This window comes from Hemiscyllium ocellatum, chromosome 9, assembly GCF_020745735.1.
Source record: "Hemiscyllium ocellatum isolate sHemOce1 chromosome 9, sHemOce1.pat.X.cur, whole genome shotgun sequence".
Taxonomy (NCBI): domain Eukaryota; kingdom Metazoa; phylum Chordata; class Chondrichthyes; order Orectolobiformes; family Hemiscylliidae; genus Hemiscyllium; species Hemiscyllium ocellatum.
In genome coordinates this window covers 114572004-114584048 of record NC_083409.1, presented here as the reverse complement: position 1 = coordinate 114584048, position 12045 = coordinate 114572004, and the positions used below count along the sequence as shown (strand labels likewise).

The following is a 12045-nucleotide window of genomic DNA, read 5'->3' as shown; positions in this document are numbered from 1 at the left end:
CCCTCCCTCCTTCCATTATGAAGGACAACGCAGAAAGTTAGTATCTGTACACAGCAGCAGCATGTAATCAGGAGGCTAATGGGCTGATGGCCCATATTTCAAGGGACTTTGTATTGGAGTATAAGACTAGGGAGGTCTTACTGCAGGTGTACAAAGTACTGGTGTGACCATATCTGCAGAACTGTGAGTAGTTTTGTTCCTCTTATTTAAGGAATGAAATTATTTCACTGCAGTCAGTTCAGAGGAAATTCACTGGGATGATCCCTGGGATGGAGGGATTGTCTTCTGCACAAAAGCTAAACAGTTTACGAGTTTACTCACCAGAGTTTAGAAGAATAAGAGGTGATCTCATTCAAACATATTGGATTCTTAAGGGGCTTGACCTGGTCAATGCTGAGAGAATATTTCCCTTCATGGGACAGTCTAGCACCACGTGGCATAGTACACACCGCTGCTACTATCTACAAAATGCACTGGAGAAATTCACCAAAGATGCACAGACAACACCTTTCAAATCTGTGACAACTTTCATACACAAGGACAAGGGTCACAGATACATGGGACCACCACCACCTTCAAGATCTCCTCCAAGCAATGCACCATCCTGACTTGGGAATATATTGCCATTCCTTAAGCGTCACTGGGTCAAAATTCTGGAATTCCTTCCCGGAGGATATTATGAGTCAACCAACACATATGAACTGCAGTGGCTCAAGAAGATAGCCCACCCCCATCTTCTCACGCCAATAAATGCTGGCCAGCCAGTAACGCCCACAAACCGAATATGAATTATAAAGCACAGTCTCAGAATTAAGAGAAGTCAGTTAAGGCTCAGGTAAAGGGAAATTTCTTCTGAGGCTAATGAGTCTTTGGAACTCCTTCCCGCACAGAGCTGTGGAGACCAGTGTGCTTGTGTACATTTAAGGTGGAGGGAGAGAGATTCTTGATCAATTGGGGAATCAAGGGTTACATGGAATGGGCAGGAAAGTGAACGTGAGGAATGTCAGGTCAGCCAATGATCCTATTGAATGGTCAGCACGCTCGAGAGACCAAATGGCCTATTCCTATGGGCTCAGCATCTCATTTGATGTCATCACTGCCTGCTGCACCTGCACGCTCGCTCACTTGCAGTGACTGGTGTATGAGGTTACCCAGGTCTTGTTGCATCTCCCCATTTCCCAATAACATAATCTGCCAGGTTGACATTGCTACCAAAGTGGATAACATCACATTTGTCCACATTATACTGCATCTGCCATGTGTTAGCCCATTCACTCAGTCTGTCAAAACTGCACTGAAGCTTCTCAGCATCCCCCTGAGAGTTCGTCCTCTGAACGTGGTGTTATCTGCAAACTTGGAGATATGACAAAAAAAAATTGCAGTTGCTGAAAATCAGAAATAAAAACCGTATTTGTAGAAAACACAGCAAGTGTGGCAGAATTATGGAGAGGAAGCAAAATTAATGTTTTGGATCCAGTGATGATTCTTCTGAACACATTTCTGTAAACCACATTCGTTGCCTCCTCTATACTTAAATTCTCAAAAACAAATCAGTAGATTTGTCAAGCAAGACTTCCACTTCATAAATCCATGCAGTGGTTTGGAGTAAGGGGAAATCGGTGGAACAGTGTGGAAGGGGACATTGATGTTGACACAATTGCCCTGATCTCTACCCTTTCTATTTCAAATTATCATGGCATCAACCACGTGTCATCAGGGATCCCAAACAAAACTGGAATCAATGGGAATTGGGGAAAATTCTTCGTTGGTTGGAGTCATACCTCGCACAGAGGAAGATGGCTGTTGTGGCTGTGGTTGTTGAAGGTCAGTCATCTCAGCTCCAGGATCTTTCTGCAGGAGTTGCTCAGGACAGTGTTCTAGGCCCAGTCATCTTCAGCTGCTTCATCAATGACTTTCCTTCTGTCATAAAGTCAGGATTGGGGATGTTTGCATGTTTGTTGATACTTGCACAATATTCAGCACCATTCACGACTCCTCGTACTGAAGCAGTATGTGATCAAATGCAGAAAAATCTGGACAGTATCCAGGCTTGGGTTGATAAGTGGCAAGTAACATTCACACCAAACAGGTGCCAGGAATGAGCATTCCAATGAGAGAATTCAGCTGGTCCCACCACCCTTGACATACAGTTTGAATGAGTCACCCTTCATCAAAATCCTGGGAGTTCCTGTTGCCCAGAAACTGAACTGGACTAGCCTTCTAAATACAGCAGCCACAAGTGTGTCAGCGGCTAGTAATTCTGCAATCTCTTGACCCCCCAAAAACCTATCCACCATCTACATTACACGGATCAGGAATACTCCCGTCATCTGCATGCAGCTCTAACACTCACCGCTGGCTTTCAGCTCTTTTGTCCAGAGTTGATCTCAGGCCGTAGTGAGGTCAGATGATCCACTGGAGCACTTCAGCAGATCAGAAGAAAATGAGCATGAGAACAAGGTGGTATGTTGAAATGGGAGGGCAGGGGGTTATGCTTACAGATTATGCATTCCGCAAAGTGCTTGCCCAGGCGATGTTTGGTCTCGCCAATGGAAAGGAGGCCACGTTGTGAGCAGTGAATTCAGCAGACTAGATTGAAAGAAATATGGGGGCAGTCATTTATGAACGTTATTATGTACATGATTCCATTATTTATTAATAATTTGGATAATGGCACAGAAAGCTATATATCCAAATTTTTCTGACACAAAGTTAGGCAGCAGTGTAGACTGTAGGAGATGATCGCACAATGTTGCAAAGGGATATTGACAGACTAAATGAATGGTCAAAACCCTGGCAGCTGGAGTTCAGTGTAAGCATGTGGGAGTTATCCATTTTGAACTGCAAAAGGATAGATAGGGACACTTTCTAGATGATATGAAATTAAATACATTGTATGTGGGTGTTCAGGTACATAAATTTTTCAATTGTCACAAAAGGCACAGAAAATAATCAAGAAAGTTAATGGAACGCTGGCCTTTCTATCTTAAGGAGTGGAGTATAGGATGCAGATATTATGCTGCAGTTATACAGCACCCTGGCTAGACACCAGTTGGAGTACTGTGAGCAGACCTGGGCAGCACACCTTAGGACTACAACATAGGTGGACAAGAATGATACCTGAACTTCAGAGGTTAAGTTATGAAGAAAGATTACTCAAATTAAACTTGTTTTCTCTAGAATTCAGCGGTTAAAGTATGGTCTGATTGAAGCCATCAAGATAGTAACAGGAAGAGACATGGTCAATAAACTATTTCCCTGATTGGTAACTCTACAATTAGGGCCAGAGCTTTCCAGAGAGATGGTAGAAAGTACTTTGCCACACGGAGGATGGGAGAAGTCTGGAACTGTCTCTTCCACAAATGGCAGTGGATGCAGGACCAGCTTTTAATTGTAAATCCGTGGTAGATACTTTTTTTGTTCAGCGATGGTATGAAGAGCTCTGGGCCAAAAGCAGGTGGATGGAGTTAGGCCACAGATTGGCTATGGTCTCATTGACTGATAGAATAGGCTCAAGGGGCTGAATAGCCTCCTCCTGTTCCAATGTTTGGATGTTCCTATGTGATGTGAGTTTGAAGAGATTGGACAAGGGGAAACAAATAGAATCAAGACAGGAATAAACAATAGCTTGATGTTTATGGCTGGTAGGGAGGCAGGAGGAAGTGGCTGAGAGTTGGCACTCTGCTTCTTCAAGGTAGAGATCAGCACACCAGAACTCAGCAGTCGTACCCTTTTTCAGTGGTTTCACCTGAGAATGGAGTGCAGTAACTTCAGAGGGAGACCTGCTACAGTGGGTGAAGTGAGCAGAGAAGGTAAGCAGTTGATGCCATCTCTGTAGTTCCTCATGAAGAGGTCAAGGCGAGTGGTGAATCTGTGGAATTCATTGCCACAGAAGGCTGTGGAGGTCAACTCATTGAGTATATTTAAGACACAGATAGATAGGATCTTGATTGCAAAGGGGATCAAAGGTTAAGGGAAGAAAGCAGGAAAATGGGGTTGATGGAATGGTGGAGCAGACTTGATGGGCTGAAAGGCCTAATTTCTGCTCCTATGACCTCTAGTCTCCCATAAGACCGAGGGAGGGGTTGGGTGAAAGTGTGCCTTGAGTGGGGAGAGGACACATCCTCAAAGAATTAAATATACAGAGGAACCTCGATTATCTAACTACCAATTATCCGAAAATCGGATTATCCGAAGGAAATCTCGAGGTCCCAACAAAAACATTACATCAATGACGTGTGTCCAACACTGATTGTGTATTTTGTTTACAGTGATTACAAGTGCTGTTGAGAACAGTCCTGGACTGATGGGAGCGCAGGCACCGTCTCTAAATGACTGACCTCCCACCCTCTCTCACACTCTCCTTGGTGGGGGGCAGTTGGGGGGCAGTGGGGGGAGGGGGTGTTGGCGGTGGGTGAGGGCTCGGGTGCGCTGTGCTGCTGCTGGTCTCCTGAATGGAGAGTAGACTTAATAGAAATCTCCAAGCCCTAGAGGAAAAGCATTGAATCGATTATCCGAATAATCAATTATCCGAACGAAATAGTGCCCGCCCAACTCGTTCAGATAAATGAGGTTCCCCTTTATAGACAAAGGATCAAATATTAAACATTGTGCTGAGCCTGAATTTCATTGAGGTGGGGTGTAAGGTGATAAAACAAAGTCCATTGAGTACAGATTGTTCACACTGGAGAATGCAAGATAGAGTGTGCAAGTTATAGCAAAGATTAAAGAATGATTTTATAATAAATGCTTAAGATATTTAGAGGATTTGTTTGGGTAGGTTGAGGGGAACTATCTGCTGTGGTGATGGCAGAGTCTAAACCAAAGGGGTAGAACAGTAACGTACGAGCCAGGTTGGTCTCAGGAAGCACTTCTCCATGCGTAGAGGATCTGGAACACTCTCCCCAGAAAGCTGTTGAAATTTTAAAATGAAAACACTGAGGTTGATTTTTTTTTGTTGAATAAGGAGAGTAAGGATCGCAAGTTGAGTTCAGATTTAGATTGGATTTGGTCTCATTGCACAGTGGAAGAGGCTTAATGAGCTGAATAGCTTCTTTTCTACTTATTTGTTCATTAAGTGTTAATCCGTCAGTTTGAGCAGCTATAATCGGCTTGTGCATCACTGCCTTTCAGCTCACTGGCTGGGATTCAAAATCAGGGGGAGGGAGAGTGGAAATGATTTTGAAACAATTGATGAACATCAGTCTTTCCAACTTGTATTAATGCTCTGAGACAAGTAGTGAATTGATACTGTAATGTTAGACACTTGCATAATTGGCTCGTTCTCTCGGCAACAAGATAATATACCACATCGCTGATTCACCAAATGTGTGCGTACAGGCACCATTCTGTCGCTGGGCTATGCACAGCTCTGTATAGTACAGAAGCTGCAGTGCTGTTAGTTCAAGGCATCGTCTCTTACACAAACCAGATAGAAACATCAGCTTCCATTTAGATTGCACTAAGCAGACAGTAAAACATCAGAAGGCTCTTCATTGAAATCATCAAACAAACTTTCAGACCAAGCCACAGAAGGATACATAAGGACAGATGACTGAAAGCTTGGTCCAATTATGGATCTTAAAAGAAGAGAAACAGGAAACATTTGACAGTGCGGCGCTCCCTCAGCACCGACCCTCGGACGGTGCGGCGCTCCCTCAGCACCGACCCTCGGACGGTGCGGCGCTCCCTCAGCACCGACCCTCGGACGGTGCGGCGCTCCCTCAGCACCGACCCTCGGACGGTGCGGCGCTCCCTCACAAATGAGTAATGGAGATGTTCACTGATGATTGCCCAATATTTAGCACTATTTTCTGAGGCATCTCTGTCCAAATGCAGGAATATCTGGACAGCAGACTTGGAATGATGAGCAGCGTGACCTAAACAAAAATGTGAATTGCTGAAAGACTCAGCGGGTCGAGCGGCGTCTATGGAGACAAAGCAGAAGGAATGGTTCCAATCCAATGGCTCTTCTCCAGAAATGGCCGTTTTGATTTTTTTCAGTGCTGATTTTCTCCAGCAATTTCTGTTTATACTTGTTTCAGATCTCCAGCATCCATAGTTGCTTGTTTTGTTTTAACATCTTCATTAAAAGACAGTTTAGAATCAGAATTTGAAATCAAAATTTCAATCTTGGTAATCATTCTCTGCAAACTTTGTCTCCGTAAAGCCTGTTGACCCTTGGGTTTAATTGAAAGTTTCAAGGCAAACTCTTGTGTTCTTATGGCATTTACTCCTGGCAACAGTTGAGCTATCTATGGATGAAACCGCTTATTTATTAAGAATACAGATCTGCGTTTATATCCCTGTTTGGATGTAAGTTTACTCGCTGAGCTGGAAGGTTCATTTTTGGACATTTCATCACACCATACTTGTAACATGATGAGTGAGCCTCCAGTGAAGTGCTGATGTTAGTGACTCTCTTTCTACTTATGTATTTTGGGTTCCTTGGGTTGGTGATGTCATTTCCTGTCCTTTTTCTCAGAGGGTGGTAAATATCATGCCCTTCACCCTATCTCATGAAGCATTTTTAATTGGCATTCTAGGCAATGAAACTGAAACAGTTTAATGAAATTGTGGTGATGATCAGGAATGATTTAATTGGTGGTGGAATAAGCTCACGGAGATGCGTGGTCTGTTGTGCCTATGAGAGAAAGACTAACAGCTACCTGTGATTGTAAAGAGGTCAGCCAGATGGACCTCACAGAATAGGAGTTCCCTGACTGGGGCTGTTAACCTGGTCCAATCAGGGAGCCCTGGCTGACAGAGATAAACGGCAGTGTCAGAGATTCAGTTCACTCTGAGAGCTGGTCTGAGGGAGCTGAATTAGTGTCAGGGGTGTAAATATAGGGTGACTCGGTGATGGGATCTTGGTCTGTGTGGAATAATTTCACTCCTGATTTACAGTGCTCAGTGCTGAAACCTCCAACAGCAAAGGATTAGCTTCTGGGAATGGTGCTGGAAGAGCACAGCAGTTCAGGCAGCATCCTGAGCTACTGTGCTCTTCCAGCACCATTAATCCAGAATCTGGTTTCTAGCAGCTGCAATCATTGTTTTTACCTAGCAAAGGGTTATAGACTAGTCTGAACCTCCCACTTGTGGTTTAAATCAATCAACTCTCTGATTGGGTAACAATCCCATCCAAAGCTCATACCGTTAATGCTTCACTGATCACTTATGCTTGTTGTGTGGATGAAGGAGATGAATTTTTCACCTTGCCATTTAACATCTTAGAAACAGCCCTGGTAATTGGGTTGGCTGAACCTGTGTCAGCAAGATTGTTCATTCCCTGAGCTGTATCGCTTTCTTATTTATGGAGGAAATAAACAGCTCTGCAGAACTCTTGGTTCTGCACAGCAGAATGAACACAATTGATTTTCCATTTTGTAACTTGTGTAAGAATTTTATTTTTAAAAACACCATACATTTCTGTCGCATCTTTACACTCTCACAAGGTCCTCATGTTCTTCACAGCAAATTAAGGCTAACAGCCTATTTGTTATCTTCATTGCCTTCTGCCCCTGCATTATGGGGTGGGCCATTTAGGGCTGAGTTGAGGAGAAATATCTTCACTCAGAGTGGTGAGCCTGTGGAATTCTCGGCTACAGAAAGCATTTCAGTCTAAGACATTGAATGCTTTTAAGGAGGCGAAAAACATAGTTCTTGGGGCTCGAGGAAGAGTGTTGGGGAGAAAGCAGGACTGAATTCGATGATGAGCCTCGATCATATTGAATGGTGACAGAGATGAATGGCCTCCTGTTCCTATTTTCTATGTTTCTATATCTCTAAGTTGCTGGTTAGAGAGGTATATCACCGGACTGTGTCAACCAGTATTTTAACCGGGGTGTTTAGACCTGACTGATTCTGGTTGGGGACAAGGACTTCCCAGCCAGTATTTGTCATCAAGCTATTAACATCAGAATTCCTGCATATGGATTCTTTATTTCCTGTAAATACTTGATCTTGGATAAGCAGGATCTTTCTGTAAGGATGTGAACAAGTAGAAGCCTCCCAAGATTGGTACACCTTCAATTAGATCAATTACATTTTGGACTTCAAATAGTGGGATGGGGTAGCAGGGGTTATGTAATAGAATGGAAGCATGGAAAGGGTCAGAAATAGAACTTAAGGCACAGCAGATAAAGGGACAACTATGAGAAGGGGGCAGTCAACGCAACACTGAGGGTGTTGTATTTAAATACACAGTATACACTGTGTATTTAAAGTTTAAAGTTTCCTTTAAACTTTACACACCCTCACCTAAAACCTATGACACCTAGGGGCAGCACGGTGGCACAGTGGTTAGCACTGCTGCCTCACAGCGCCAGGGACCTGGGTTCAATTCCCGCCTCAGGCGACTGACTGTGTGGAGTTTGCACGTTCTCCCTGTGTCCGCCTGGGTTTCCTCCGGGTGCTCCAGTTTCCTCCCACAGTCCAAAGATGTGCAGGTCAGGTGAATTGGCCATGCTAAATTGCCCGTAGTGTTAGGTAAGGGGTATATGTAGGGGTATATGTAGGGGTATGGGTGGGTGCGCTTCGGTGGGTCGGTGTGGACTTGTTGGGCCGAAGGGCCTGTTTCCACACTGTAAGTAATCTAATCTTAAAAAAAAACAGGTCAATGAGCTTGTTGTACAGATTGAAGTTGGCGAAGATGATGGTGTGGGCTGCAAGGGGATCACGGCTGAGCCCGAACTATTGAAGGATATGCAATCTATTCACAGGGCAGGCATGTGGACAGAGGGGACAGGGTTGCCTTGTTAGTGAAAAATGAAATCAATTCGATAACAAGAAGGGTCAGAAAATATAGAATTGAGAGTTGAGCGATCACAAAGGGAAAAAAAGATCCTAATGGGAGTTATGCTAGCAGTAGTCAGGACGTCGGGAAGAAAATAAATGAGAAAAATGCATGTAAGAAAGACACAATGTGGGCGGCACGGTGGCACAGTGGTTAGCACTGCTGCCTCACAGCGCCAGAGACCCAGATTCAATTCCCGCCTCAGGCGACTGACTGTGTGGAGTTTGCAAGTTCTCCCCGTGTCTGCGTGGGTTTCCTCCCACAGTCCAAAGATGTGCGGGTCAGGTGAATTGGCCATGCTAAATTGCCCATAGTGATAGGTAAGGGGTAAATGTAGGGGTATGGGTGGGTTGCGCTTCGGTGGGTCGGTGTGGACTTGTTGGGCCGAAGGGCCTGTTTCCACACTGTAAGTAATCTAATCTAAGTAAGCTTCACTATCCAGGTGGACTGGGAAAATCCGATTGGTTGCAGATGCCAAGTAAAGGAATTTGTGGAATGTCAAACAGTTTTTTTTGGAGCAGTTTGTTCTCCTTCTCCTTAGTGATGGCCACTACACTTATTTCTGCTCACGCACTCTCTTTCAATTCTGATAAGCTGCTGATGTCTTCCTGTGAAAACTGATACCATTCTGGATTTAGTGATGTATAATGAGATGGACTTGATGAGGCAGCTTAAGGTGAAAGGACCCTTCGGGGGCAGTGGCTATCCTATGGTAGAGTTCACTCTGCAGTTTGGGAGGGAGACACTTGAACCAGATGTAATACTATTGCAATTGAGTAAAGGTAACTACAGAGATATGTACAGTGAGCTGGCCAGAGTTAGTTACAGGGGAGGATGGTGGAGTAGAATGCTAGGAGTTTCCGGGGTAATTCAGGAGGCACAGCAGAAATTTATCACAAGGAAGAAGAAACATATGAGGGGAAGGATGAAGCACCGATGGCCGACGAGGGAAGTCAGGGAGAGCATAAAAACCAAAGATAGAGCGTCCAATGCGGTGACAATTAGTGGGAGGCCAGAGGATTGGGGAAGCTTTAAAAACCAGCAAAGGACAAATAAAAAAAAAAGGGGGAGATGATGAATTATGAGAGTAATCTCATGAGTCATATAAAAGAAAATTTCGGGAGTTTATTTAGTTTCATTGAAGGTGAGAGAGGCCAGCATAGACATTGGACCCACTGGAAAATGAGGCAGGAGAAGTAGTAATGGGAAACAAAGAAATGGTGAAGGAACAGAATAGGTGTTTTGTATCAGTTTTCACAGTAAGACACCAGCAGCTTTTGAGGGTCAGTGCTGAGGGAGTGCCGCACTGTCAGAGGGTCAGTGCTGAGGGAGCGCCACACTGTCGGAGGGTCAGTGCTGAGGGAGTGCCGCACTGTCGGAGGGTCAGTGCTGAGGGAACGCCGCGCTGTCGGAGGGTCAGTGCTGAGGGAACGCCGCGCTGTCGGAGGGTCAGTGCTGAGGGAGTGCCACGCTGTCGGAGGGTCAGTGCTGAGGGAACGCCGCGCTGTCGGAGGGTCAGTGCTGAGGGAACGCCACACTGTCGGAGGGTCAGTGCTGAGGGAGTGCCACGCTGTCGGAGGGTCAGTGCTGAGGGAGTGCCGCAGTGTGGGCTTTTGCCCGAAATGTTGATTTTCCTGCTCCTCGGATGCTGCCTGATCTGTGCATTTTCAGCACCACTCTAATCTAGACTCTGATTTCCAGCATCTGCAGTCCTCACCTTAGCTACAGTGTTGGATGGATAGTGCTGAGGGAGTGCTGAAGTCAAGAGTGTAAGTGTCAAGGCGGTGCTGTGCTGTCCTGTCATTTCTGTCGTCAGGTAATAAAACCTCTATCCAGTTAATTAGTTGAGAGATCCACTTAGTCAATGGATAGAAAACATGTCTGGTGAAAACCCAAAAAAAAGGATAGATCAGAGTACTTTCTACTTTCCAGATGGCACGAGGTTAAATGCAGTGAATGTCCAAAGGGCTTTGGGGATTCAGGTGCATAGGTCTTTCAGGTGTCACAGCAGATGCAGAAAATAATTAAGGAAGTTAATGGAATGCTGGCCTTCCTATCTAAAGGATTGGAGTAAGGATGCAGACGTTAAGCTGCCGTTATACACAACTGTGAGGTGCTGCATGTTGGAGGATCAAATGTAGGTGTGAGCTGTACTGTAAATGGCAGAACCCTTTGGAGCATTAACACATGGAGAGATCAGGGTATGCGGGCCCACAGTTCCCTAAAACTGGCAACACAGTGGCCAAGGTGATTAAGATGGCATATGGCACACTTGCCTTCGTCAGCCGGTGCATGGAGTACAAGAGTTGGCAAACACTGTTGCAGATATATAAAAAACTCTTGTCAGGCTGCATTTGGAGTATTGTGTGCAGCTTTGATCTCCACACCACCAGAGGGACGTGGAAGCTTTGGGGAGAGTGTAGAGAAGGTTCACCGAATGTTGCCTGGTCTCGAGGGCACTGATTATGAGGAAAGGTTAAAAAGACTAGGATTGTTTTCACTGGAAAGATGGCGGCTGAGAGGAGACCTGATAAAGGTCTACAGTATTATGAGGCACACAGGGTGGATAGTTTGAGGCTTTTTCTCCGGGTTAAAGTTTAAATTACAAGGGGGCAAGGGTTGAAGGTGAAAGTTTAAGGGAGATGTGCAAGGGAAGTTTGTTATGTAGAGAGTGGTAGGAGCCTGGAACACACTGACAAAGGAGGCAGGCACGTTGGCAATATGTAAGAGCCATCTGGATAGTTACATGAATAGGGAGGGGATAGAGGGATACAGACCAAATAAGGACAGAAGGTTTTTTTTTAGTTAAGTTTGGGCATGGTAATAGGCACAGGCTTGGAAGGTCGAAGAGCTTGTTCCTGTATTTTTCTTGGTTCTAACTCCGTTGAGATCCCAGTTGGAGTACTGTGAGCAGATCTGAGCCTCACAACTTAGGAAGGATAGATTGGCCTTGGAGGGAGTACACCATCGGCTTACAAGAATGATTCTTTGACTTCAGGGTTGAGTTTGAGGAAAGATTGTACAAATTAGGCCTGTTTGAAGTCTTCAAGATATTAATAGGAAAAGACAGGAAAGATAAAGATAAACTGTTTCCATTGGTTGGGGAGTAGAACTAGGGGCCATAGTCTGAGAATTAGGGCCAGAGCATTCAGGAGAGATGTTAGAAACACTTCTATACACAAAGGTGGGAGACATTTGGAGCTCTCTTCCACAAATCTTTGTGAAGCCGAAGTATCATGTTTAGCCACAGA

The 12045-nt window shown here is 44.9% G+C and overlaps 1 protein-coding gene across 1 annotated transcript in view; it reads left to right on the top strand.

Annotated features, from left to right (window-relative positions):
- The first annotated feature begins 10981 nt into the window (after positions 1 to 10981).
- The window catches only part of erich3 (glutamate-rich 3), a 70977-nt gene continuing 69913 nt past the window's right edge, over positions 10982 to 12045 (top strand). Inside the window, exon 1 of the mRNA XM_060829627.1 lies at positions 10982 to 11091. Coding sequence (XP_060685610.1) covers positions 10982 to 11091 — 110 coding nt within the window. The remainder of the gene's footprint in view (positions 11092 to 12045) is intronic.